At 55.5% G+C, this 27,374-nt stretch overlaps 1 protein-coding gene across 1 annotated transcript in view; it reads left to right on the top strand.

The window, feature by feature from the left end:
- The window catches only part of KSR2 (kinase suppressor of ras 2), a 65,866-nt gene that overhangs the window by 18,764 nt on the left and 19,728 nt on the right, over window positions 1-27,374 (top strand). The window contains exons 4-13 of the mRNA XM_051634277.1: window positions 1,151-1,220; window positions 1,796-1,879; window positions 4,928-4,995; window positions 5,242-5,340; window positions 6,621-6,739; window positions 9,258-9,426; window positions 11,822-11,863; window positions 12,249-12,315; window positions 15,263-15,311; window positions 16,163-16,530. Of these exons, the coding sequence (XP_051490237.1) occupies window positions 1,151-1,220; window positions 1,796-1,879; window positions 4,928-4,995; window positions 5,242-5,340; window positions 6,621-6,739; window positions 9,258-9,426; window positions 11,822-11,863; window positions 12,249-12,315; window positions 15,263-15,311; window positions 16,163-16,530 (1,135 nt within the window). The remainder of the gene's footprint in view (window positions 1-1,150; window positions 1,221-1,795; window positions 1,880-4,927; window positions 4,996-5,241; window positions 5,341-6,620; window positions 6,740-9,257; window positions 9,427-11,821; window positions 11,864-12,248; window positions 12,316-15,262; window positions 15,312-16,162; window positions 16,531-27,374) is intronic.

Below are 27,374 nucleotides of genomic sequence, written 5' to 3' on the forward strand. Positions count from 1 at the left end.
TGACCTGTTGGGAAACCAGTCTTTGGATCCATGGGGCTGATTCTGGCCAGGGCTGAGCGTCCTGTGGGGCAGGAGGAGGAGGAGAAGAAGAAAGAGGAGGAGAAGAAGAAAGAGGAGGAGGAAGAGGAGGAGGAAGAGGAGGAGGAGGAAGAGGAGAAGGAGGAAAAAGAGGAGGAGGAAGAGGAGAAGGAGGAGAAAGAGAAGGAGGAGGAGGAGGAAGAGGAGAAGGAGGAGAAAGAGAAGGAGGAGGAGGAGGAAGAGGAGAAGGAGGAGGAAAAGGAGAAGGAGGAGGAAGAGGAGAAAGGGAAGGAAGAGGAGGAGGAGGAGAAGAAGGAGGAAGAGGAGAAAGGGAAGGAAGAGGAGGAGGAGGAGAAGAAGGAGGAAGAGGAGAAAGGGAAGGAAGAGGAGGAGGAGGAGGAGGAGAAGAAGGAGGAAGAGGAGAAGAAGGAGGAAGAGGAGAAGGGGAAGGAAGAGGAGGAGGAGGAGAAGAAGGAGGAAGAGGAGAAGAAGGAGGAAGAGGAGAAGGGGAAGGAAGAGGAGGAGGAGGGTCTCTGCCCTGGCTGAGACTGAAGGGGGACATGGAGTCTGGATGGGGCCAACACTGTAATTACCTGCCCACTCCTGCTGCCACTAAAGAACTTTTCCCTTCCCCAGCCAAGGTGCCCTTTCCCTTCCTCCCTCTTTTTCCCTGGGGAGGAGGGTTCTGAGGCTGCTTCCCCCCCCCCGTGCTCTTCGATTTGAATACGAATGGGGGATGTTGCAATTGCCTTTCCAGGTGGCTCTTTGTTCAGCCCCGACCGCAGGACGTGATGTCTTCTTCATCAATGACGCTGTTGCTGTTCCAGCCTCCCTGCCCTGGCTTTTCTTTTTTGGCCCTTGTCACAGGGATCTGACACCTTTGGGTGCAGCACCCACCAGGTGGGCTCATCCACCCCCAGCCCTAAAATGGGGGCTCCTATGGGTGGGAGGAGACCTCCTCTCATTCCCCACCGCCCCAAACCCAAAGGCAGAGGTTTTCCGGGAAGCAGGATGCCCCGAAGGAGAAACATGCAGCAAATCCCGGGTTTTGCCTGCATCCCTAAAAGCCTGAACCCTTCCTCTCGCTTTTATCCCCACCTGAGGGTTCTCCCTGTCTCTCCTCTCCCTGCAGACACGCTGTCAGTGCCTCGCTGGTCCCCGCAGATCCCCCGGCGAGATCTGGGCAACTCCATAAAACACAGGTAGGGTCCCCCTGTTGGTCATTCCTGGGAGCCTGGGATCATTCCTTGTTTTCCTTTGCCGGTCTGTGCTGCCCTAGAAGCCCATTGAAATTCCCTTCTCCCTTCAGCTTTGGTTTAGATCAGGTTCCAACCACTGTGGGTGACCCTGCCAACCTGCAGTGAATGGTCCATCTCCAGATGACCTGTCCTTCCACATCTCCCAGCAGCAGGACCAGAAGTAGCCTCAGGGCTGCTATTCCATGGGGAGCTGCTTCTCTGAGGGGCTGGAAATGTGGGTCCTCAGGCCATGGGAGGTGTGGGGGGGGGGCTCTGCTCACGGCCTGGAGTGGCCAAAGCTGGGGAGAAAGTGGTTAATGTCCATCCTGGCTGGCTTGGGTCCCTTTGGGAGGAGGTTGTGTCTTCTGCATGACCAAAGAGGAGCTCAGGTTTGTGCTCTGGCATCCTTAGGAAGGTGCCTCAACACCTGCAGCAAGGACAGGATAAAAAGGGGGGCTGGGGAGATGCTTCTCCAGGAGCAGGGCTGGGGTGGAGCAGCCTTGGCTTCCCTGGCCACTCTCCCTTCTTTCTCTCCCCAGGTTTTCCACCAAGTACTGGATGTCTCAGACCTGCACTGTCTGTGGGAAAGGAATGTTGTTTGGCTTAAAATGCAAGAACTGCAAGTATGTGGAGCTGGTTGTGTCAAACAAGGGGGATTGGGAGGGTTTGGTTGCTGGAGCTGAGCAGGGGATTCAGGGAGACCAAAGAGCCTCTCACCAGCTCATCCTTGCAGGAAGCTTTGCCCAGGGAAGCTGTGGCTGCCCCAGCCCTGGCAGTGTTGAAGGGCAGGTTGGATGGGGCTTGGAGCAACCTGGGCTGGTGGAAGGTGTCCCTGCCCATGCAGGGGGGTGGGACTGGATGATCTTGAAGGTCCCTCCAACCTAAACCATCCCATGGTTTGCCATGCAGGGGGTGGGACTGGATAGGCATGAGGTCATGGAATGGTTTGGGTTAGAAGGGACCTTAAAGATCACCCAGATGATCCATTCAATGATCTTCAAGGTGGCTGCTCCGTCCCTGGAAGTGTTCAAGGATCTAATACAGGGTTTGGAGCAGCCTGGGCTGGTGGGAGGTGTCCCTGCCCACGCAGGGGGGTGGGACTAGATGATCATTAAGTCCCTTCCAACCCAAACCAGTCTGGGATTCTGGGATTTGGTGACTGGGGATCCCAGGGGTAGGAGCAGGGTCCTTGAGGAGGATGCTGAGACCTGGGCTCTGCTTGCACCAGGGCTCTGATCCTGCCAGCCTCCCTGCTGCCCACAGCTCTGGCTTTCCATGCCCACCTTGCAGGGTTCCCTCTGGAATGATCTGCAGGAGATGGGGGGATGCTCAGACAAGAGCAGCACCCCCCCACCTGTGGGGTAGCTCCAGCCATAGGATGGGTTTTGCCCCCAGCTTTGGGCTGTAGCTTCTCATTTCTCTTTCTCTTGCATCAACAGAAACCCTGGGGCCCTCTGCTTCCTGGCAATGGCTTGGGCCCCAAGGAGCCAACCCACCCCCAAATCCCAACAAACCTGTGAACCAAAAGAGAGGGGCCACCTGAAAATTGGGCAGAGCTGGAAAAAAAGGGAGCAGGGCAGAGGCTGGGGCCACTTTTACCACTTGAAACCCAGCAGAGCCCGGGTCTAGCACAGCATCCTGCAGCCAGCAGCACGGGGTGAAGCTGCTTCTGGAGACACAGTTGCCTTTTTCTAGGGAGGAGTGCTGGGAATCCACCCATCATCTGGGGATAACTGGGTTAGTGGGAGCTGTGGAGCGATAACAACCAGGGTTGCCGTTGATTAAATGCTGGTGATTTGGCCAGTTGGGATTTAAAGGTGGAGAAGAAATGCCTGAGGCACCCTGAGGCTGGTGGGGGGTTTCTGGAGGCATTTTTATCCAGTGTATCTATTTTTCAGGTGGTGTTTCCTTATTGCTTTCAGTGCTGGAGCCACTGGAGGCTTTGCTGCCTGCAGCTTCTGCCTGGGTTGGTTCCCCAAGCAGAGGAGGGATGTTGGGCTTGGACCCTGCAATAACCCCTCCTGCCTCCACCCGCTCAGCAAACAGCAAATAAATCCCCCCCCAGCTGTTAAAAGCCAAGGGGAACCCAAACTTTTTAGGTTCACCAGCCACAGCCACCCAGCCCTGCCTCTCCCCAGAAACAGGAGGGGGAACAAGCAGCTAAACCAAACTAGCAGCCCCCAAATTCCCCCCCCCCCCCCAAGCCTCGAAAATGGAATTAATCTCTGCCTTTCCCTCTAGGAATGGCTTGGTAATAAAAACCAACAAGCACAGCTCCTGAATTTTCATTACCCAGCTCATTGACTTGGAGCTGCTGCCTTTTTGGGTTGTTTTTTCCTTTTTTTTTCATGCTTTATCCTATTTTTTTTTTAATCCTTTCCCTCTTCTTTGCCCTTTTCCCCCAAGGCTCTCCCTGCTCTGCTGGGACAACCAGGAACCAGGGACTCATTTCCATCCCTAATTAAGAAGGAACAGGACCCATTTTGGGGGGGGTGGGCTTCTGCTCATGCCTATATGCATGACCCTGGGGTGAAGCCCTGCAAAGCTCTGCAGAATATTCAACCCCTGCCATAAATGCTCTCATTATTTTTGTTAAATGTCCTGGCAAGAAAACCAGGAGAGGAGAGAGCACAATGGTTGGGATTCATCTGGAGCCAAAGTGGGGGGGCTGGGGCAGCTGCTTCCTTCCCCTCTGCTGCCCCTGAATTGAATTAAAGCACAAAGCAGAGTTAGGGCTGGTTTGGGGGGTGCTGGGGGAAGTGGTTTCCCCTCCAAGCACGGGGCTCTGCTGCTGTTATTTTCACCCAGGCTTGGTAGAAATGACCATGTGGGGCATCCTCAAGCTGGGTGGTGGGTGCCTGGTTGGAGCTGGTGGAGAAAAAGGGGGGAGCTGTGCAGCCCCTCTGCTTTGGGGGTCTGATTGGGGCAGGTTCACCCCCCCCATGGCTCTTGTTGGCTGAGGGGATCCAGCCCCTGGGGCCTCCCAGCTGGCAGGATGCTCTGAGGTGTGCATCCTGGATGGTTTCTTACCCTTGTGCCCACAAGTGCTTGGGAATCGGGGTGGTTGTTGAACTTGGAGAAGAGAAGGCTCCAGGGAGACCTTAGAGCACCTGCCAGTGCCTGAAGGGGCTCCAGGAAAGCTGGGGAGGGACTTGGGACAAGGGCAGGGAGGGATGGGATGAGGGGGATGGATGAAAACTGGAAGAGGGAGATTGAGGTTGGACATGAGGAGGAAATTCTTTGCTGTGAGGGTGGTGAGAGCCTGGCCCAGGTTGCCCAGGGAAGCTGTGGCTGCCCCATCCCTGGCAGTGTTGAAGGGCAGGTTGGATGGGGCTTGGAGCAGCCTGGGCTGGTGGGAGGTGTCCCTGCCTATGCAGGGTGGGACTGGATGACTTTGAAGGTCCCTTCCAACCCAACCTGGGATTCTGGGATTATCTTCCCAAGCACGAGCTGCAGGACCACAGGGACCAGGAGGATTTCTCCCCGGGTCCTCTCAGGCCATGAGCACCTGGTGTGCACCACCAAAAGATGACATCGAGTCACCTCCCTGGGTGGGGGGCAGGTCCCCAACCTGCAGTGCTGCTCCTGCCTGTGCCACCATCTCCCCATCCCCTTCTCCTTCCCCTTCTCACCCTTTTTATTCCCCCCCCCTTCTTCTCCTCCCATCCCAGGCTCAAGTGCCACAACAAATGCACCAAAGAGGCCCCTCCGTGTCACCTGCTGATCATCCACCGAGGAGGTAAGGACTTTTTCTCCTCCCTTCCACCTGCCAGGGATGTTACCACCAGGTAAAACTTGCCAAAACCAAACCAAGAGAACAACCAAACAACAAAGCCCCTCCTGGGGGGGGGGGGGGGATGGAAGGTTGGGGAGGCGATTCGGGAGCCCCCCCCTTCTCTGGCTGCTCCCCAACCTCTTGGGAACTCCTGGGGGGGTTGGGAGGGGGGGGGGGGGAATGTTACCCACCCGTTTTTTCCGCTTGTAGGGAGACGAGCCGTGCGGGGCGAGGCAGATTTGCATTGCAAACCACTTCCACCCACCCTTCCCCTGCCTCCTTTTCTTTTCAGATTCCCCACCGCCCGGGGTAAGTGTTAAGCAGGTTTAAGCCTTTCCCTCCCTCCCCCCCCCCCCCTCCGAAGCTGAGGGTTGGATCCCTAAAAAATCTCTTTCCCTCCCTCCTTCCCCACCCCTGGGTGCGTGGTGGGGGGGGAGATTGGGGTCCCCCCCCAGTCCCCCTCTGGATGCTCGTGGGGTGTTTGGAGCTGTTCCTGGAGCTGCTTTATCCTGCTCTTCTCCTCCCTGGAGAAGCCACCTGGAGACCAGCAGAGGAGGGGAGGACTTTTGGCAGCGGGACGACGGGAATTGCTTCCCACCTCTTTTCTTCCAGCTTTTTTTTTTGCCCCCCCATCCCCCTCCATCTCCCCCCCCCACCCCCCCAACCAGCCGGAGAACTGCGACCACCTGAGGGAAACGTTTCCCACTTGACCCTTGCCTTCAATTCTTCAGCTCTTCAGGCTGTTGCTTTGGAATTCCATCCCACCAAACCCCCCCCCCCCTCAGCTGCTTCATCCCTGGGAGATGTGCTGGGGTTGGTGACACCTCCCAAGAGTTGGGGTTGGGGGGGGAGGCAGATTTGCAACCTCCACTCCGGCCCCTGCGTCCTGCCTTGCAGCAAATGTGGGTGGAAGGGGTGGAAGAACCTTCCTCGTCGTGCTCTGAGCTGCTGCACCTCCTGAGCAGGGGGCAGGGAATCCAAGGAAAGAGCCGTGGGCTCCTGGGATGGGCAGGAGTTGGGATTTATTGGCCGCGGGTTGAGATGTTTCAGGAGCTGGAGCCACCTGCTGTGGGGGTCAGCACCGGTTTTGGGGGGGGAGCCTGGGTGAAAGAAACCCCCCCCCCAAAAAAAAGCTCAGCAATGCCCTGCCCTGCAGCCAACCCCTTCCTGAGTCCCTCAGGCTCCAGGATGGCCTTGCCCACCCCCCAAAAAAAAAATGAAATCAGGATGCTCTGGAGCTCCTTCCCCCTGCCCTGCAGAGCTGCAGTGAGGACAGGCTGATTCCTCCTCCTGGTGCTGCCTGGGGTGGCCACGGTGGCTACTGGAACTGCCTGACTTGTAGCCCCTGGAGGCTTTAAGGCCTCCCCATGTCCTGGGGGGGGGGGGGTTTGGCTGCAGCAGGGGGAGCTCGGCTGCCATTCCAGGGGCAAGAGCTGGAAGTGCTGCAGGGACAGCATTTCAGGAGCACCTGGCAAGGACAGGGTTGACCTCGAGTTCTCCTGCAAAGCTTTGATGTGTCTCCATCTCTCTCCTCTTCCTTCCTATCCCATTTTTCCCCCCCCCCCCCGCCCCTTCCCTTCTTAATCCAGCGAGGTTGGTCCGGACAGAGTCTGTGCCCTGTGATATCAACAACCCCTTGAGGAAACCCCCCCGCTACTCCGACCTGCACGTCAGCCAGACCCTCCCCAAGACCAACAAGCTCAACAAGGTGAGAGGGATTCCTGAAAGAAAGAACCTAAAAAGAAGGAAGCTAAAAGCCAAAAGGGGCCGTGCCTTGTGTTTGGGGCAGGAGAGGACCCGGTGGGGTTGTCCCCAGGAGGAGGCATCTCCCAGCACCTTGGTTGTCTGGCCAGGACCAAGCCTTGCTGGTGTCTCCATGGTCTTCAGACACATCAACTGCTATGGGACCAGTGTGGGGGTTGGTGTGGGGGCAGGAGCTGCCCAGAAACCTGCTTGGGGGTCTACATGAAAACAAGAGTCCCGTGGAGTGGTGCTAATCCAAGGAGCAGAGGGAGGGTGAGCTGGGGCAGGATGCTGCCAAGCCCTTGGGTTTCCCAGCGTGGGTTGCATCCAACCATGGATGGTCAGGAAAGCTGGGGAGGGACTTGGGACAAGGGCAGGGAGTGGTGAGACATGGGGAACAGCTTTCAATTGGAAGTGGGGAGATTTAGTTTGGATATTGGGAAGAAATTCTTGGCTGTGAGGGTGGTGAGAGCCTGGCCCAGGTTGCCCAGGGAAGCTGTGGCTGCCCCATCCCTGGCAGTGTTGAAGGGCAGGTTGGATGGGGCTTGGAGCAACCTGGGCTGGTGGGAGGTGTCCCTGCCCATGCAGGGGGGCTGGATCCAGATGATCTTGAAGGTCCCTTCCCACCCAAACCAGCCTGGGAACCCTTTGAAAGATCAAATGGGATCATTGCTTTCCAAGCAGCCTGTGTCCCAGCAGTTCTCCTCCCTTCTGGCCTCTCCAGATCTCACCTGAGCTTGGGAGGTTTGAGGTCTCTGCCACCACCTGAGGCTTTCCCTAAATAACAGGTGGATTGTAACAAATCAAACAAGCCCAGGATTTGATCCTGTCCCTGGTCCAACTGGTCAAGCCAGACCTGGCTGGCAGGTTCCTGCCCTGCATTCCCAGCAGGAACATCAGCAGGGGCTTCTTTTTGCTGGAATTTTGGAGCCTTTCATGGAAAATGTCTCCCAGGTGGCTGGAGGTCGCCCAGGGGGAGGTGTTTGCAGGGAAAACCCTCTGTGATGGGAACAGACCATCTCAATTCTGCCTTCCCAAAGCCTGGCAGGACCCCCACCCCCTCTCCAGGTCCTCCCAGCCCTCAGCATCTTCTGCCCCTCAGCACAGGTTGGGTCCCAGGTGCTGCTCCCTTGGATGGAGCTTTGAAGTTTCATTGTCTCAGGAGGTCCTTCTTCTGTTGTTCTGGGCTGGTGCAAAAGGCTTTTTTTGGGGCTGGAGAGCTACTCCAGGTGTTCAAAAGCAAGAGAGAGGCATTTTTTTTTTTGGTGCCCAGTTGCCCACACCATCCAACCAGTGATTTGTTTTATTTTCTTGGGGGAAAGGGGGGAAGTGACTCAACTCCCTGAGAAAGGTTTGGGTGCCAAGAACATCAGCCCCATCCCACCTCCTACCTCTGCCATCCCCCTTCCCTGGCTTTTTGATGATGCTCAATGTGCACAAGCATAAATATAACTATAAATCTTTATTTATCTGGCTTTGACTTCCATTCTGGTTCAAGTTTCCTCTTTCTTTGCCATTTCTCCACGTGTTTCTTGCAAGCCACCCTTGTCCTCTGTGAATCTTGGTGGTGGTGGCCTTCAACCTTCTTGTTGGTGTTCAGCATCATGTACCCAAGTCAAGCTGGTGGTGCATGTCAGGATGGGCCATGTAAAACGTATTTGGGTTTCCTGGAAAGCCCAACTCATCTCAAAATGAATCCATTTGGACAAAATTACCTGCTGGGGGAGGCTCAGGAAGATTTTCTTGGAGAAATGTGGCTGTGGGGGCAGCTGCCTGGAGATGCTCAGTGCTGATGAAGGTTGGCCCCTGATAAGTGTCTCCAAGTTGGGCAGTGAGGGCACGAGCAAGGTGGGAAGTTCTGGCCTCAATCTTCTGTGTCAGATCTAAGCTCTCCAGGCAGGTTCTCCTCCCTGTTTGCTCCCAGGTGGTCCTTTCTCACTCATTGCAGTGTGTCCTGGTGAGGTCCACCCAAAGCTGTTGCCTTTGCCTTGATTAGGAAGGTTAGTGAAGAGCAAGGGATGTCTTGGGGTGTCTTGGTTGAGCCTTTTGCTTCAACTCATCCCCCTGGTCCAAGCGAGGTCCTGGGTTTTTGGCTCAGAGAAGGTCAGCAGAAGCTGCCAGGTCCTTGGTGACCCTCAGGACTGAGCCCCAGGGATGCAGCCCCCAACTCTGTCCTTGGTGGTCACAGCTCTGCAGAGCCAATGAGGTCTAGGGAGCCCTCAGCTATGGGTGCACAGCCTGGAGGGACTGGGGAGAGGAGCCCCAGTTCTGGTGCAAACTGGGAATACAAATAGCTTTGGGAAAGGCCAGACTGGGGCTCTGGTTGTCTCCTAGAGCTTCTGGGGGGGACAACCTAGGTAGCTCCTGCTTGTCACCCTCAGCACTGGAGCACCTCGGGGTGACACGGTTGGGCACTGCTCTCACCAGCCCTTCTCTTCTTCTCCTTCTTCTTCTCCTCTTCTCTCCACCCCCATGTCCTGCAGGACCACATCCCAGTGCCCTACCAGCCGGACTCCAGCAGCAACCCCTCCTCCACCACCTCCTCCACCCCCTCCTCACCAGCCCCACCGCTGCCCCCCAGCGCGACGCCCCCGTCCCCCCTGCACCCCTCTCCTCAGTGTCCTCGCCAGCAGAAGCAGTTCAACCTGCCAGGTACCATTGCTGGGGTCTCCATGGATCTCCTCACCTCCACATCTTGCCCCGTCAGAGGGGCTGGTGTCCCAGGGGTGTCCTCAGGGGAAGGGGCTGCTCCAGCTGCTCGGACTTCCAGTGGGATGGGGAGAAGCTGGAAGCAGAGATGAGCAGCAAAGGTGGGTTTAGGGTCATTCAGGTTGAGAGGGGAGTCTCTAGTCAAAGCTTCCTCTTGAAGGCTCAAGGCTTGGAGTCACTTTGGTCTTCAAACCTCCAAGGATGGAGCCAGGACAAGCTCTGTGGGCCACCTGCTGCACATGAGGCTGCGACAACTTGGCTTGTCCATCTCGTGTGGCTTCTGCTTTGCCCCAACAGCAAAAGGGAAACAAGGTCTTACCCTTCTCCAGGGGTGATTTGGGTCAACTTCATGGTGTCTTTTGGGGTGACGGGTCTCCAACAAGCTTGTTGGCAGCACGTGTGGGCTGTGATAACGGGGAGTAGCTGATGCTGAGGGTATCTAACAAAGCTTGTCCCACCAAGTCTTGTCTGGGTACCTGGGACCCATCTGCTCCTGGAGCTCAGTCTCCAGGGAGGGTGGAAGAGGCAGTTTGGTCGTGGTGGCTGCAGGACATGGGAGTTACATTAAATAGCCAGGAAAGTTCCTGATGTGCTGGAGTCTGTCCCAGTGTGGCTGCCTTGGGGATGCTGCTCCAGAGAAGGTCCCTTCCTGGAGGGGAACAGCTCAGCATCACTCCTGGTAGTGTGGAGGGTCTCAGCTGTCCTCAGCCACCCCTCTGTGGCTCCCAAAAAGGGCCTGGTGAGGGGACAGGAGGAGGAGCCCTGGCCCTGGCCCATCTCTGAGAAGCACTCATGGCTGTCATGGGGCTGGTGACCCCTGCTTGGTCCAGTAGGAAGGATGGTCAGGGCTACTTCTCCAGAGGAACCAGATGGCACCTTCATGCTCTGCTGATCCTGCTGGTGATGGTGATGCCTCTTCCTCCTACTGGGGAAGATCTTGACAAACCTTCAGGAGGAGGAGGAGGGAGGTGAAGGGGGGAAAACTGACTGGATCCATCTGGAATGAACTGGATTGGCAGGATCCATCACCACAAAAAAAAACCCAAACCCAACACAAATTCACCAACCAAGCAGCACAGGTCCTTGTGTGCCTTGGAGAGGCTGTGGGATGCTGGAAGAGGACGCCAGAGGAGCTGCCAGGAAGCTCTGAGCACCTCAAGGAGCACTGTGACCTGCCCAACAAGGAGGAGCTCAGCTCCCTCTCCCATCCCCTAGCTCAGGATTTTGCCAACTGCATCCCTGGATCCTCCAAGTGCTGGGAGAACAGTCCACAGTGTGGCTCAGCACCTGGTTTCCTTGCTGGTGTAACCACCCTTCTGGTGGTCCAGCCAAAACCAAAGCATTCTGACATCTCAACGGTGAAGAACATCCCCAGACCATCTCCTGGGCAAGTCCTGGACCCCGCCAGGGTCTAGGGTGGAAGGCACAGAGGGTCCAGCCTTTGGTGAGTCCATCAGGCATCACTTCTGGAGTAGAGTCTTCCCTGCAGATCTTTGGGAGGTGTGATTTTGTGTTGTTCAAAGCAGAACCCACAGCAGCAACCCCACGGTGGGCAGTGGCAGCTCCAGCTGGGGACCTCCTGGGAGGGTCAGAGCAGGGCAGGATCAGACTCTCAGAGTGGGAGTTGCTTCTAGCTCCAGTGCCTGGGATGAGCAGAACCCTGTGACTGCTCTGACACAAAGCAGGACTTCACTCTGCTTTCATCTCCCCGTGCTGGAAGTTCTCCGTGGTTCACCTCATTGAGAGGGTCATCTTGGGGCTTAGGATTTGAGCTTGGAAATGGTGAGGCCGTGACCTTTCTCTGCCAGAATTATCTTTGAGGCTCCTTTGATCTTGGCTCAGGGGCTCTCAGGTCCCACTGTAGAGCTGGGGTTGGTCTTCAGGGTGTAGAGGAGAAGCTGAGGGATGATCTTTGGGGTCTTGAAGCTCAAAGAGAAGGTGCCTTCTGAGCTGGTGCCAAGCTCCGTCTTGCTTCATACCCATGACCTGCCTGCCCTGAGTCACATCAGCCCTTGGTGACAGGGAGCTGGTGGTGCCACCACCCAGAGCCCTGCTGCAGCACTGGCTTGGCTTTGCAGATGACACCAGCACCTCCCAAATGTTAATGACTGATCTGGAGCAGCAGCTGATGATGGCAAAAATGAAATTATTGTCCAGCCAGGTCGTTAGAGGGTTAAGGTCTGAACCTTTTTGGCCTGGGAACCCCATGGGCCATCATGGGTGGCATCCCCTGGAGTGGTGGAGGTGGGGACCTGGACCTGGTGTTCTGTGGTGCAGGTTGGGAGTGTCTCCAGGATCTGGTTCTGCAGGTATCTAACCCCCCTTTCCTCTCTTCCAGCATCCCACTACTACAAGTACAAGCAGCAGTTCATTTTCCCAGGTAAGACCTCCTGGAAGGTGTCTCAGGTAAGGGTGCTGAGACATGCTGGGAGAGTGGCAGGTTCTGGCCACGGTTCCCTCCACCTTAGGTGGGTGGGTGGGTGTCCAACCAGCTCTGCTAACCTTGGGTTTATGTGGGGAGGTGGTGCTGGGGTGGGATTTCTCCTAACACCCCATCTGTTGTGGCCAGACCTTGCTCTCCTGAGGTGCTGGTGGGTTTGGTGGCCTCAGGTCATACCCAGCTCTAGCTAAGGGTGTAACCACCTTGGTCCTGGGGATGAAGGGAGGTTTCCCATTGGGATTTGGTTCCCCTGGGTGTCCCTGGCACTGGGAGGGGCTCTGGGTGCCCCCCCAACCCCACTCTCACCCTACTCTCTCCTCCCCAGATGTGGTGCCTGAGACGCCGACCCGAGCCCCCCAGGTCATCCTCCACCCTGTCAACTCCAACCCCATGTGAGTGCCTTCTCCTGGCCACCTTCCCCATCCTCCACACCCCACCTCCTCTGGGCACCCGTGGGTGCTCCCTTGGCTTGGCAGGACCAGTCTGGGGCGCAGGGGCAGCTTTTGGGCAGGTTGTGGTGCTCCTGCTGCCCTAACCTGGCTCGTGGACCCAGCTTGTGTCTCGGGGAGGAGAAGGGTTGGCAGGAGAGGGCAGGGGATGGGTCTCTAACCCACAGGGCTGCACCCACCTGGTGCTTTGTCACCAGGAAGAAAAGAATAAAAGAAAAATGAGACTTTCAGTCCAAGGCAAAACCCACGAGACACCAAAGCCCAAGAGATGGAGCTTTCATTAAATTGTAAACTTCAAACTGGACTCTTGGAGATGGATTCTCTGGTTTGGGTGGGAAGGGACCTTGAAGATCATCTAGATCCAACCCTCCTGCACGGGCAGGGACACCTCCCACCAGCCCAGGTTGCTCCAAGCCCCATCCAACCTGCCCTTCAACACTGCCAGGGATGGGGCAGCCACAGCTTCCCTGGGCAACCTGGGCCAGGCTCTCACCACCCTCACAGCAAAGAATTTCCTCCTCATGTCCAACCTCAAGCTCCCTTCTTCCAGTTTTCATCCATCCCCCTCATCCCATCCCTCCCTGCCCTTGTCCCAAGCCCCTCCCCAGCTTTCCTGGAGCCCCTTCAGGCACTGGAAGCTGCTCTAAGGTCTCCCTGGAGCCTTCTCTTCTCCAGGCTGAACACCCCAACTCTCCCAGCCTGGCTCCAGAGCAGAGCTGCTCCAGCCCTCCCATCATCTCTGGGGCCTCCTCCAAACACCTCCCACTTAAACTAGGTTGCTCCAAGCCCCATCCAGAGAGAGAAGAAAAGACTGAGAGGGGATCTTATTAATGTATCTAAATCTCTGAAGGGTGGATGTCAGGAAGGAAGGGTTGGTCTTATTTCAATCATGCCCTGGGACAGGACGAGGGGCAATGGATTCAAACTGGAGCCCGGGAAGTTCCACCTCAACATGAGGAAGAACTTCTTTCCCGTGAGGGTGACAGAGCCCTGGGACAGGCTGCCCAGAGAGGCTGTGGAGTCTCCTTCTCTGGAGACTTTCAGGACTTGTCTGGGTGCCTTTCTGAGGGATCTGCTCTAGATCCTGTGGTGGTCCTGCTCTGGCAGGGGGCTTGAATTCGATGATCTCCAAACATCCCTTCCAAGCCCTGTGATCCAACCTGCCCTTGAACACTTTCAGGGAGGGCAGTGTTGGAACAAAGGTTTTCTGGCAGCCCCACCTGCAATCACTTCAAGTCCAGGCAACTTAGATTCTGTTTTTCAAAGCTCATTTCCCAGCAGGCGTGTTAGGACTCGCTCTGCCCACCTCGGGTCTGAATCCCACCTTCCCCCAGGTCCTCCTGCCTGTGTCCTCCCCTCCCTCACAGCACCCCTAGCTCGGGGGGTCATTTGCTGGTCCTTTTTTTCCTCCATTCCAGCCATGAGGGATATTCCAGGGCAGGAGTTTGACAGATGGCTTCACCACCCACGTGTTCCCGATGGCATCGGTGACCGCCCGGAGGGTCCAGCAGATTTTGGCTCTGCCTGGGGGAGGTGGTGGGAGGGAGGTGGTTGTCCCCATCTGGGGAATGAATGGCAAAGTGCTGACATCAAAGCCTTTTCCTTTTTCTTTTTCCTTCCCTGCCTAAAGCAAGGGGTCAGGTTTTGTGGGAAACCCGCTTTCCACGCGCACACTCAGTGGTTCTCCTCTTGGTCCCACCACTCCAGATAACCCACAGGAGCCCTGGAGGTTATCCCAGAACTGGCTGGATTAACCAGTGGGATATATTCCTGAGAGAGGCATCCTGGGCTAAAGATCAGGCAGAAGGAGGTTGCTCCTGCAACCCGTCCACCTGGACGGGTGGTAGAAACCAACAGCATCTCCTGGGTCTTTCCATGATGCTGCACATACTAGAGGTGCCTCCTTTTGGACATGCACCAGTGTCTCCTCTGGGATTGGAAGCTTCTTAGTGGTGATGGGATGGGGTGGGAAGCACAAGACCAGCCTGTCTGAGTGGCTTGAGGAGTGTTATTCCTCTCTGGTGATCCTTGATGCTGCTGGGAGGGGATGCTGTTCTTTATGTTCCTGAGAAGAATAATTTGTAATGTGTTTATATCATGCTTGAAGCCACCTGAGCTTCTCCAGCTGATCTTTCCCACAGGATTTCCCTCATTCCCTGGTAACTGTTGGGTGCAGCCAGCCCCTGGTGGTGGAGCTGGTGGTGGGAGATACAAGCATGGAGGAAAAAGCTCCTGGCCCTGGGAGGTGGAAAACAGGACAAATTGGGGTGCTCTTGCTACAGGGAGGGTCTTGGAGGCCTCTGCTCCTCAAAAAAATCATTGGAAAACCCATTTCCTTCTCTTCTGGCTGCCTACCTGCCACACTTGTCCCCGTGGCTGGCATTTGTTGGGGAGGTGACTCCCACCTGGGAAACCACCTGAAGATGCCCCAGCACTGCTCTGTGGGGCCACAAGCTGCCGGGGTGTAAATCTGTCCCTGAGCTTGGGTTGGCTGGGGGTGACACCTCCCCGGGGTGTGCAGTGATGGCCCATCCTCTGGAGCACTTGGAGATGTGGATGGAGACCTGCTGGTGTGCTCCCACATCACCAAATCCAGCCTGGAACTTCCTGCAGCCAACACCAGTGGACGTGACCTTTAATATTGCTCATCTCCTCATCTCCACCCCCATCAGGTGTGAGCACCCAGGGTTGTCCTCTGGGGTGCCCAGGGCATGGCTGGGAAGGGGCTGCTCTCCCAAATCAGCAGGGAGCTTGGAACTTCTTCTCCCTGATCCTGATGGTCCTGGTGCAGGGTGGTGCTGTGGGACTTGACACCCACGTTTCCATCCCTCCCCCCCCCCCAGAAAGGTGCTTTTACCCAACAGTGATTCCATAACTCTTCTTCTCACAGCCTGGAAGGAAACCCGTTGCTTCAAATTGAAGTGGAGCCCACCTCAGAGGTGAGACCCTTGGGCTTGTTCCTCCTCTGCTTGGTGGGCCTTTGTTTTATATGTATTTCCTGGGGCAGGTTTCACAGGCACCAGTGAAGTTCATCATGGTCTGGGCAGCGAAATTGCTGCTCATTGAATTCATGGCCAGGCCTGACCTAGTCCACCCATGAAGAGGGACCCTGGTGGACTTCATGTCCTCATTCTTTCCTCTGATGGGTTCAAGACGTGTTGGGGGCCAAGAGGTGGAGGGGGAGGAGGGGGATGCAGCTTTTTGTGGGTGTCGTAGATCCTGAGGAGAGCAGGGACAGAGCATTGAGGGGAAACCCAGACTGGTCTGGGGGTGCTGGTGATGCTGGGGTGGGAGCAGTCGGCGTGGGTGGAGCACAGCTTGGCAGGGGTGGGATGAAATGCTGCTTTCAGCCCAACCAGTTTTGGTTGGAAAAGCCCTTTAAGATCATCAAGTCCAACCCTTAACCCAGCCCTGCCAAACCCACCACTGCCCCATGTCCCTCAACACCACATCTACATGGCTTTGATATATCCCTCCAGGGATGGGAGAACCACCAGCTCCCTGGGCAGCCTGGGCCAGGGCCTGCCAACCTTTTTGGGGGACGAACCATGCCCTGGAGGGCTGTGCTCTTCCCTTTACCCCCCAGGCTTCACCCTGCAAAGTCTGGGTTCCTGCTGGGTTTGCAGAAAACCTGCCCGCCCAGTCACCTCCAGAAGGTCCCTGCCCAGCTCCTGTGGGTCTGAACGAGCAGCAAGAGAGTTGGGAGCAGTGTTGCCCAAGATGTCCTCTTCAACCACAGGGGTTTTTTTTTCCTCTCTCTCTCACCCCCCTTTGCCCCACCACCCTGCAGAACGAAGAAGGCCCCGAGGAGACCCAAGAGTCGGAGGACGACTTCGAAGAGATGAACCTCTCGCTCCTCTCCGCCCGCAACTTCCCCCGCAAGGCCAGCCAGACCAGCATCTTCCTGCAGGAGTGGGACATCCCCTTTGAGCAGCTGGAGGTTGGGGAGCTGATTGGCAAGGGTCGCTTCGGGCAGGTCTTCCACGGCCGCTGGCACGGGGAGGTGGCCATCCGCCTGATCGACATCGAGCGGGACAACGAGGACCAGCTGAAGGCCTTCAAGAGGGAGGTGATGGCCTATCGGCAAACCCGGCACGAGAACGTGGTGCTCTTCATGGGAGCTTGCATGAGCCCTCCCCACCTTGCCATCATCACCAGGTAAGCTCCCGCCCTCAGCTGGAGGCGTTTTGGCTCTTCCAAAACACCTCCCTGAGGTAGAACGTTCTCTGGCCGGGCTTCCGCGCCCGAGGGAGGGGTGTTCTCCACCTGCTGGGACTTGTGCTGCAAAAGGAGAGAGCAAACCCATCAAAGAGGTGGGTTTATCTCCCGTAGAAGAGGAGCTGGAGATGGGAAGGATGTATTTCAACCAGGGGCAGGAGCAGTTGGAGCCAGGATGGGTGTGACCTGCTGGGATCAGCAGCTTTCGTTCTGGGTTTGGGTTTTTTGGTACCGTGCTCTGGTGAGGTCCCTGGATGGGTGATAGGGTCTGGAATCTGCATGGGAAGGAGCTGGTTGCGTGTGGACACCGGGTTTCAGGATTCGTTTGGTGCTGTGGAGACAGCTCAGGTGTCTGAAGGTTTCAGCTGGGCCCACTGAAGGGCAGCAGAGGTGGGAAATGCAGGTGCTTGCAAGGAGATGTGGTGCTCCAGGAGACTGGAGCAGGTCTATGCAGGTGTCCTCACTCCAGAGGAGGTGGGAAACCTTGCAAGAGAAGCCATGGTCTCCTGGAGGGGTTCCTCCCTTGCCCAAAGCTGTTGTTTCTGTTACATCCCAAATTGGGACTGATAGGACTGAGTTTGGGATGGGACTGTAGGAGGGAGACTGGGGACCCAAAGAGCTGCTGGGGCCATTGCAGGGTGCAGGGGTGGGACTGCTGGAGGGAACTTCTTGGCTGGGGAGCAAGCTGGGGTTCAGAGTCTCCCAAACACCTCCAGAGCTGCCTGGGACTCAAGGTCTTGCTGGTACCTGCTGCCACCCACATGCCTGGTGGGAAAGGTGGCACCAAGCATCTCGGTGTTCCCCTACCATGGGTGGGCAACCACAGCATCCCTGTGGCCTCAGGAAGGGGAGGCTTCAGGCTGGTGAAATACATTGATTTTGGTGTACTCAGTTATTTCCCTCACCTCTAGGCCAGGTATGGAGCTCTGGGGCTTCCCATGGGGCTGCTTTGAGTCCCATCAGAGGTTACCTGCTCTTCAAGAAGCTTCCCTGGGGTGAGGTTGAATTTCCAACCTACTCCTGGCAGCGTTTTCCAAAGTCTGGGCTGGAATGGCAACCCTGCTAACAGTTAACCATGAAATGTTGCATCATCCCTTCCTAACATCCCCTTGGAAGCAGCAGCTCCTGGTCCTCCAATCCCGGCTGGGGCAGCATTTTGGGTGCCAGGGTGGGGACTTTGCCCCCCACTCTTGCTTAATGACCAAGGATTTCAACCCAAATTTGGTGGCTTTTCATGCCATGGCTTCTGCACTGCCCCAGTGGCACCTGGAGAGGAGAAGGCTCCAGGGAGACCTGAGAGCACCTTCCAGGGCCTGAAGGGGCTCCAGGAAAGCTGGGGAGGGGCTTGGGACAAGGGCAGGGAGGGATGGGATGAGGGGGAATCACTTAAAACTGGAAGAGGGAGATTGAGGTTGGACATGAGGAGGAAATTCTTGGCTGTGAGGGTGGTGAGAGCCTGGCCCAGGTTGCCCAGGGAAGCTGTGGCTGCCCCATCCCTGGCAGTGTTGAAGGGCAGGTTGGATGGGGCTTGGAGCAACCTGGGCTGGTGGGAGGTGTCCCTGCCCATGCAGGGGGGTTGGATCTAAGTGGTCTTTCAGGTCCCTTCCAACCCAAACCATTTCATGACCCAACAATCCCTTTGCAGCCCCCACGTGCTCAGCTTTTCAGTCCCACTCGAGACCAAAACCCGGGGGATTTATTTCCCTCCTTTCAAGTTCTGCTTTAGCTACCAAGTGTTTGCTGCTCTCCTGCCTCCTCACACACAGCTGGAACGAGGCCAGTTCTGACAGCTGGACAGAATCACCCTTTGATGCCCCAACATCTCTGCAGCTCACCTTGCTTCTCATCCCAACTCTGGTCCCCTTTTTTTTAAGGTCAAAGAACAGTTTGATGGGATTGCCCAAAAATACAACCTCCCAGCCTCTCCCAGCATCTCCTGCCTCTTGCTTTCCATCCACTTTGATCCCAGTTCTTCAAAGGCTGGATCAACATCATGGTGGCTTCTCATTTGTAACTGGGAACCCGGTTGCTTCTGGTTCTCTCCTGTTTGATGGGGTTTCTGGGGTGCAATTGGCTCGGGTCTGGTGATGGGCTGGCCATGAGGATGCAGGAAAAGAGGAGATGCTGGAATGGAGCTCAGAGCTCAGCCTCAAGGAATTTTTGGGAAGCCCAGGACTGCTGGAAGTAATTTCCAGACAAAATTGCTTCCCCTGAGGCTCTACTCTGCTGGTGCTTCCCCAGGAGGCACCTCTGGGGTTCTTGGGGCAAAGTATCCCTTGAATTTCCTGGGATGACAGTGCAGGGATGCTCCCTTCTCCATGGACCTTGTCTGGTCTATCCTTGGTTGAACATTTTTGGGGGTTTCTTAGGACATCTCTGATCATCTCACCATCCACCTGGATGTGTTCTTGTGTGATGTGCTCTAGGTGACCCTGCTCTAGCAGGGGGGGTTGGACTAGATGATCTTTTGAGGTCCCTTCCAACCCCTAAGATTCTATGATTCTGTGATCTCCTGTGGGGAAAAAAACCTTCTTCCCAAGCCAAGGTCTCCATCCCATGTGTCTTTCCTTATCTGGCCCTGCTTCCTGGAATAGGAAAGTCTTTCCTAAGGGATACAACAGCCATGGAGACTCCTCCAGATGGGAGCTGCTCTTCAGGCAATGTAGGGAATGAGTCTGGGAAGAAGATAATATGGTGTGAGCTGGACTGGGAATGGTCGAGGATACTGGGAATGTTCCAGGATACTGGGAATGTTCCAGAATACTAGGAACAGTCCAGGATGTGGCACTGGGGGAGGATGGAGACTGGTGACCCCATGCAGGGGGGAAGATCCCTCTACAAACAAGACGTTTCCTGAGGGACTCAAGTTCTCCCTGTGGCTTTATGGGAATGACTTTAAACTGGACTTTGCTCGGAGAGGGGGGGAAAACAAACCAGTCCCAGCTGCCTGATGGGGCTGATTCCAGCTACAAACCCAGGGTGTCCCAGTTTCCTTGCCTGCTCCTCCCCAGGGCTGAAGTGGCTTTGTGTGCAGAGGAGGCTCCTTTGCCCCTGGGTGCTCAGAGGACCTTTTTTCCCCACTAAGAACCCAAAAACCCAAACCAAGCCATTTCTTGTTGAATTTAAAGAAATCTCCCTTTTCCTGCTGGTTTCCTGGGAGCAGCTGCCTGTCCCTGGAAGGGGCTTTGCCACCTCGTGCCACCGGGAGCTGCCGGAGGGGGGTTATTTATAGATGAGTTTATTTTTACTTCCCCACGTCCCTACGTTGTCCTTCCTGCCCGTTTGTGTTGTTCAAGGATGTTCCTCTGATGCTCCTCATTACAGGAAAGAAATCTCCCCCCTCCAAACATCACAGCCCATGGGAATAATCTGGGAGGGCTGCGAGTGCCTGGTGACATTAGTGAGGGGGAAACTGAGGCAGCAACTCTCCAATGGCCTCAGGTTAATGCTCTGATTTTTGGTGCATTAACCATTGGTCTGGCCAGGTGATGGACACCAGGACTGTTTGGTCTCTTCATGAATGACATAGAGGGGCTGAGGGCACCCTCAGTTTTGCAGATGATGCTAAGAGGAGTTATGTGGTTGACACTCCCAAGGGATGGAATCCCATCCAGAGGGACATCAGGCCATCCAGAAGGATCTGGACAAGCTGGAGAAGTGGAGCCGTGTGAACCTCATGAGGTTCACCAAGGCCAAGTGCAAGGTCCTGCACCTGGGTCAGGGTGATCCCTGGTATCAGTACAGGCTGGGGGAGGGATGGATGGATGGATGGATGGATGGATGGATGGATGGATGGATGGATGGGGAGCAGCCCTGAGGAGAAGGACTTGGGGGTGCTGGGTGAGGAGAAGCTCAACAGGAGCCCAGAAACCACCCGTGTCCTGGGCTGCATCCCCAGCAGTGGGACCAGCAGGGCCAGGGAGGGGATGGTCCCCTCTGCTCTGCTCTGCTCAGACCCTCTGCAGGGCTGGGGCCAGGGCTGGGGTCCCCAACACAGGAAGGACATGGAGCTGCTGGAGAGAGTCCAGAAGAGGCCATGGAGATGATGGGAGGGCTGGAGCAGCTCTGCTCTGGAGCCAGGCTGGGAGAGTTGGGGTGTTGAGCCTGGAGAAGGTTCCAAGGAGACCTTGTTGTGGCCTTTTGGTACTTAAAGAGGACAAGGTGGGGACAGACTTTAGCAGGGCCTGCAGAGACAGGACAAGGGGAATGGCTTTAAACTAAAAGAGGGGAGGTTTGGGTGGGATGTGAGGAAGACATTTCTTGTGCTGAGGGTGGTGAGACCCTGGCCCAGGTTGTCCTGAGAGGTGATAGAAACCCAACAATCCCTGGAAACATTTAAGGTGAGGTTGGTTGAGGTTCTGAGAGACCTGATCTAGTTGAAGAGGTTCCTTCTGACTGCAGGAGGCTTGGACTTGATGACCTTTAAAGTCTCTTCCAACCCAAACCTTGAGCCGTCTCGGAACGCGTCCGTCGGGGTTGGCAGGGAAGAAACTCGGCATCTTTTGACCGTGGGAGGTGGTGACTCCAAAGAGTGCTTCCATCAGAGCTGCTAATAGATTTTCTCTTGGGTAATGAGCAGTGGGGACAGTTAACATCCATCTTAATTAGTCTTGAGCAAGAGCGGGCGGGAGCCTCGGCGCCCGGAGCGCCGGGTGATGGATGGAGGGGAACGGCCTCCGAGTCCCCGGCCCCGTGGAAACCAAGGGGCTGGAGGCAAAAAAAATGTCCCTCGTGCTGCACGCAGACAAATGACAAGTTGGTTTTGGTTTTTTTGCCAGCGTTGAATGAGACAAAGGCAGGCCTGGGGAAGCTCACGTCAGCTCCTTGGGGTTCCTGGTCCCCGTCGGCGGCAGCGCGGGGAGAGGACGTAAAGGTTCAGCCACCCAGGAGGTCCTTCAAAGGACAAAGTCTCATCGTTTTCTCTTGCTATTCACCTGGCTCGAGCCACCCACGAAGGTGCTGGGTTGCAGAAACTGCCAGGTTTTAGGTTCCTGGCTGCTCCTTCTGGGAAGCTGCTCCTTGCCGGGGTGGATTTGGTGCAGGTCTTCTCAGATGCTTGCTTGGGGTTTGGTGAAGAGCTCAAACGTGGCACAGGGAGCCCATGCAAGGACCCTGGGGTTGGCACCTCGAGGTGCTTCTGGCTGGGTTTTGGGGCCTCTCTGCCCACCAGGGTGACTCTGGATTCACAAGGTGCAACCAGGAGCCAACTTGGTGGCAGCTGGGGATCCCACCTGGGGCAGCGTGGCTGTGATTTATGGCCCTGCATTAGGAAGACTAGGGAGAATGGTGAAGAACATCAGGGATGAAGCTTGACCATGGCAGGACAATACCAGGAGAATCAATTTGTCAAAGGTGCCCTTCAGCAGAGGAGTTTGGGGTATCCCTGCTGGACAGGGAGCATCTCCCAAAGCCTTCCCTGGAGCTGGTGGTTAGTGGTGGGGAGCTGAGCACTGAGGAGGAACATAAACCCAAGCTTTCCTCTCACAGGAGATATCCAAGGTGAAAACAGAGGTTGCTCTTTCTTCCTCTCCCATCCCCAGCTTGCAGCTGGCCCTTTGTTCTCTCTGGGGAGCAATGTTGGCCATTTGGGCTTTAACAAGCAACAACTTGGCTTTTTGTCCTCGCTGCAACCCAACCATCTCAAAATACACCCATCAACCTTCTCTCCTGCCCTGGAGAGTTAAGCAGGAACTCTAAATCCCACTCAACAGGAGGGAAACTGAGGCACAGAGCAGCCACATTGTTTTCCTCCCTGCTGGGCTGGAGCCAGACATCCCAGAGCTGGGCATTTCCAAGACACCTTTGGAGTCTGACCCTTCTGTCCTCACTCATGGGTGGATTTTGGGAGCAGCATCCATGAAGTTCTGCCCTCTCAACCCTCCCCACCTTCGAGCACCAACTTTGGGAGCCAAAGCATCTCCTCCTACCCTGCCTCTTGGTCCTCTCTGCCACACTTCCCCTTTCCCAGCAGCTGGAATAATGGAGCTCATAGATCATATCATAAATAGGTATTGACTTGCTGCCACGGGCTGGAGCAGGATGGATTGACCCCTGGGAATCTACTCCCTGGTAATCAATACTTGGCCATCAGGCTGGCTGAATCCCTAATGAGTGACAACAGGAAAGTCAATAGGTGTATTAATATATACATTAAACCAGTCTATATCTTCTGCCTGGAGACAACGTGGCTTTGGGCAGCCTGGGGAGTGGGATGGGTCAGGGAGGAGACCAAAATCTCCCAAGGAAGGCAGCAGCTTGGTCCCCTGCAAGGGTGTTTGGTGGCAAAGTAAGAGCTGCTCTTAACCTGTTGGAGCAGCAAATCCCTTTGGTAGCACCTGACCTGGTTCCTGTGGCTGGGGATGCTCCAGGGGAAGGTTCTCCTTTGTGTTTTCAAAGTGTTTCCAAGTGCCATGATCTTCCCATTTTGGCTGTGGCTTCTTGGGGGAGGTACTTCAAGCAGCAGGGCTTGGGGGGGTGAAGCACTTTTCCTAGAGATTTCCTAGGGATGGAGGTGGGAATTGAAGGGCAAGCCTGGGATTAAGTGCCCTCCTAAGAGATGGTCCCACCAAGACTTCCTGCTGGTGCCAGCTCGTCCCCTCGCTGTTGAGTGACATCTCAGCAAGGTTCCTTACAGGTTTTGGAGCAGCCTAAAGACTTAGAGCTCCTCTTTGGGGCTGGGGAGGGACCCCCATGTGCCAGCATCTCCCTGCCTAGCCAAGGAAGAGGCTGCCCAGGGAAATCCATCCCCTCCCGTGGCAACGTTATTCATCTTCTGTCATTAATAATAATGATCATTACTCTTCCAAAGTGGAGTTGGGTTCTAGTCTCGTTCAAAAGGCTTTTTGCCTCTCCTCAGAAGAAGGGCTTCCTTTTGAAATGTCACCCCCTTCCTGAAGTTCAAAAAAAAAAGAGCAGGAAAATCCTGAGAGAGAGAGAATAGATAGGGAAGAAGAGGTTAAAGCTCCTTCACACCCCCCCTTGGGACCCCCCTCCAGCCCCCTGGGAGCAGATTCCCTTTCAGAAGGCACCAAGGGCCACCTGAAACAGCCAGGATTTTTTTTTTGAGATGACTTGTTTGGACCCAGAGCTTTAGATAAGGCTCTGGGGCTGGTGGCTGCTTTGCATTCACCTGCCTCTCAGCTCAGTTCCCTGCAGCTGTCAAATAGCTCGTCTCCTCCACCACTATCTCCTCCACATAAAAAATGCATGGAATTGCCTTTTTTTTCCTAAATAACTTGGTTGTTTGGGGGTTTTTTTTTGTGATTTCTGAACGGGTGATGGAGTTGGAGCTACTTTTTGGGGAGGCTGATTTCAACCCCCCCTCCTCCTTCCACCTCCTCCTCCATCCCTCTGGCTGTGCTGCCTGCAATTACATGGTCTGCCAGCTGCTGGGGGGGAAATTTTTTTGCCTAAGTAGTATCCACCGAAGGATGGAGCTTCCATCAGGTGGAGATAGTGAGCATGAGATGAGGGGAGCTTCTGCTCTTCAGGCTTTTTCTCTTTCCCCAGTTTTCATAGAATCATCCAGGTTGGAAGGGACCTCAAAGACCACCAAGCTCCAACCCCCCTGCCATGAGCAGGGAACCACCAGACCAGGCTGCACAAAACCCCCTCCAACCTGGCCTTAAAAACCTCCAGGGATGGGGCATCAACAACCTCCCTGGGCAACCCATCCCAGTTCCTCACCACCCTGAGAGTGAAGAATTTCTGCCTCATATCTCACCTCAATCTCCCCTCTCTCAGTTCAAAACCATCACCCCTGGTCCTATCATTATCTTCTCTGATGAAAAGTCCCTCCCCAGCTTTCCTGGAGCCCCTTCAGGCACTGGCAGGTGCTCTCAGGTCTCCCTGGAGCCTTCTCTTCTCCAGGCTGAACACCCCAACTCTCCCAGCCTGGCTCCAGAGCAGAGCTGCTCCAGCCCTTGGAGCATCTTGGTCCTTCTCTGGAGCCTCTCCAACAGGTCTAGATCTTTCTTGTGCTGAGGGCCCCAGAGCTGGACACAGCTCTCCAGGTGGGCTCTGAGCAGAGCAGAGGGGCAGAGTCACCTCTGATTTTGCTCCATGGAGGCTCCTCAGGGCAAAACAGGAGCTGCCAGCTCCAGGCAGGGCACCTGGGCTTTGCTTCGGGCAAAAACATCACTCAGGGTGATTCCCTGCCTCCCTGTTGGGCTTTATGGGTTGTTTTGCTGGGTTTTTTTTTTGGGTATTGGTGGAAAGGTTCCATCTGGAGGTGGAGTTTGTTGGGAAAAGTACTGGGATGCCCCTGGTGGGACCAGGCTGTGATGGATGCTGCTGCTTGGCATGTCATGGCACTGAGCTGCCATGAAGCTCTGGGCTGCTGCTTTGCTCCCTGCTCCTGCTCTGTGGAGGGTGGAGAGTGCTTCCCAGTGCTTCCCAGTGCTTCCCAGTGTCTGAGGAAGGAAACAAAACACATGCTGCCTTGGTTGGGAGCAATGGGAGTGGAGGGGAAGGCAGTTCCATGGTTGCTAGTGGGCACAGCAAAGAGGAGGGAAGGACCAATGAAGCTGTGGTGCTGGGGTTGGTTGGTTCCCCTGCTCAGTCTTGGGGTGCTGAGGAGGTGGTTTGGAGAAGAGCTGCTTCTCTTGACCAGGAGGTTTTAGGGGTGGTAAATCCCTGTGAAAGCCATCCTGAGTATCCCTTGGTAGGGCTGGAGGGACTTGGGGCCCTGGTAGCACTGGGAGCTGCTGGCATTCCAGTGGGAATAGCTGGCCAAGGAACCAGCCAGGTTTTTTATCCTCCCCCTTTCCCCCCCTCAAGGTTTTCATTAGGGAAAAAGAATATATAGGTGTGGGGTTTGACACATGCCAGGTTTCTCCTGAAGTGAGTGCAGAGGAGGCCCCAGAGATGATGGGAGGGCTGGAGCAGCTCTGCTCTGGAGCCAGGCTGGGAGAGTTGGGGTGTTCAGCCTGGAGAAGAGAAGGCTCCAGGGAGACCTTAGAGCACCTGCCAGTGCCTGAAGGGGCTCCAGGAAAGCTGGGGAGGGGCTTGGGACAAGGGCAGGGAGGGATGGGATGAGGGGGAAGAGATTAAAACTGGAAGAGGGAGATTGAGGTTGGACATGAGGAGGAAATTCTTTGCTGTGAGGGTGGTGAGACCCTGGCCCAGGTTGCCCAGGGAAGCTGTGGCTGCCCCATCCTGGCAGTGTTGAAGGGCAGGTTGGATGGGGCTTGGAGCAACCTGGGCTGGTGGGAGGTGTCCCTGCCCATGCAGGGGGGTTGGGACTGGATGATCTTTAAGGCCCTTTCCAACCCAAAGCAGTCTGGGATTCTGGGATTCCTTAGGCTGAGACCTAACAAACTCAGTGTGACCCTGTTGTCCAGCTGGGTGTCCCTGCTGTTTAGATGCAGAAGGCTTGAAGAGCTCGAGCTGGGTGACACGGAGCTGCTGGAGCAGGAGGAGCAGGTGCCCAGGTGTGATATTTCCTATTGATTTTGAGGAAAACAAAGCCTAGGGATAAAGATAAACCCAACCCCCTCCCTTTGCTGCTCTTCCAGCCTGGCTGGATTCTCCCTTTTGAGAAACACCATCGGGGCTGTCGAGTTTCAACACGGGAAAACAAGGAATGCAGGGAAACAGCTTGAAAACTTCCCAAGGAACTCTGGCAGGGGCAGGGATGTGCTGGTCTCCTTCCTCCCCTCCCTGCCACGGCTTGTCTGGCTCAAACAAAACCCATCAAGTCCCAGCTCAGCAGCAGCTCCACTTGCTGTGGTGGTATCTTTCTAGTCTCCAAAGATTTCCTCTTCTCAATGAAACCCTAATCATCAGTAAACTGATGGGGAATGTGGAAGCATCTGAGCAGCCCCTCCTTTGCTCTGCTTTTCCTCAAGCACAGCTCTAACCTGCTGGCAGAGGTATTTTTATATTAAAGTACTTCTTATTAATTCCCACTCTCTCCCCCTGTGTCTCCCCTGGGTGGATAGGGCCGGCTATCACCATGGTATCTGAGCTGGTTCCCCATAAATCAATATATGAGCAAGTAATGAGCTTCCTGGGGTCTGGCATTTATCACTTCGGGGTGTTTAAATGAGCCTGTTAAATTTAATGGGCGTTTGTGTGGATGGTTGGGAAAGAAAAGCACAAAACACTGGTGGGGAACAGCATCACGACCCGGGTGCCGTGGCTGTGCCCTCAGCTCTGAATTTCTTCCTGCTCCTGAGCAGGAGCCAGGCTGAGGTCTTCTTCAACCTCACAGAGCTCCTGGCTATCCACATAGAAATGATGGCCAGCAACCTAGAGGATGGTGGCCATCAGGGTAGAGGTGATGGCCATCAGAGTAGGGGGTGATGGCCATTCACGCAGAGGGTGGTGGCCCTCAACGTAGAGATGGTTGCCATCAAAATAGAAGTGATGGCCAGCAATATTGCAGGAGGGGGAGGGGGGGGGGAGAAAAAACCCCGGTGGGTGGGGGATGGATGAAGCTGTTTTCACCTGGAATGGCAAAAAAATCAAGAGGCTCCAGCTCTTCCTCACTCATCCCTCCTAAATTGCTCCTCTGCGAGCCGCGTTGGCTTGGCTCCCATTGCTGATGTCTTCAGCCCACGCTGGTGACACGCAGTGTTTATCAAGCAATTTGGGATTTGGCTTGCTTGGCTGAACACTTCAAAAACTCATTTTGAATAGAGTCTTGCATCTGCAGGATGGGGCCACGGGGCTGGGACTGCCAGCTCAGGTTGTGCTGTGGGGTTGAGAGGAGCTCCTGGGTGCTGGGAGAGCCTGGAAGGACCTTCCCCTCTCCCAGAGCTGCCCATCCAGGCTGTCCTTGC

This window comes from Apus apus, chromosome 16 (genome assembly GCF_020740795.1).
Source record: "Apus apus isolate bApuApu2 chromosome 16, bApuApu2.pri.cur, whole genome shotgun sequence".
Classification (NCBI taxonomy): Eukaryota; Metazoa; Chordata; class Aves; order Apodiformes; family Apodidae; genus Apus; species Apus apus.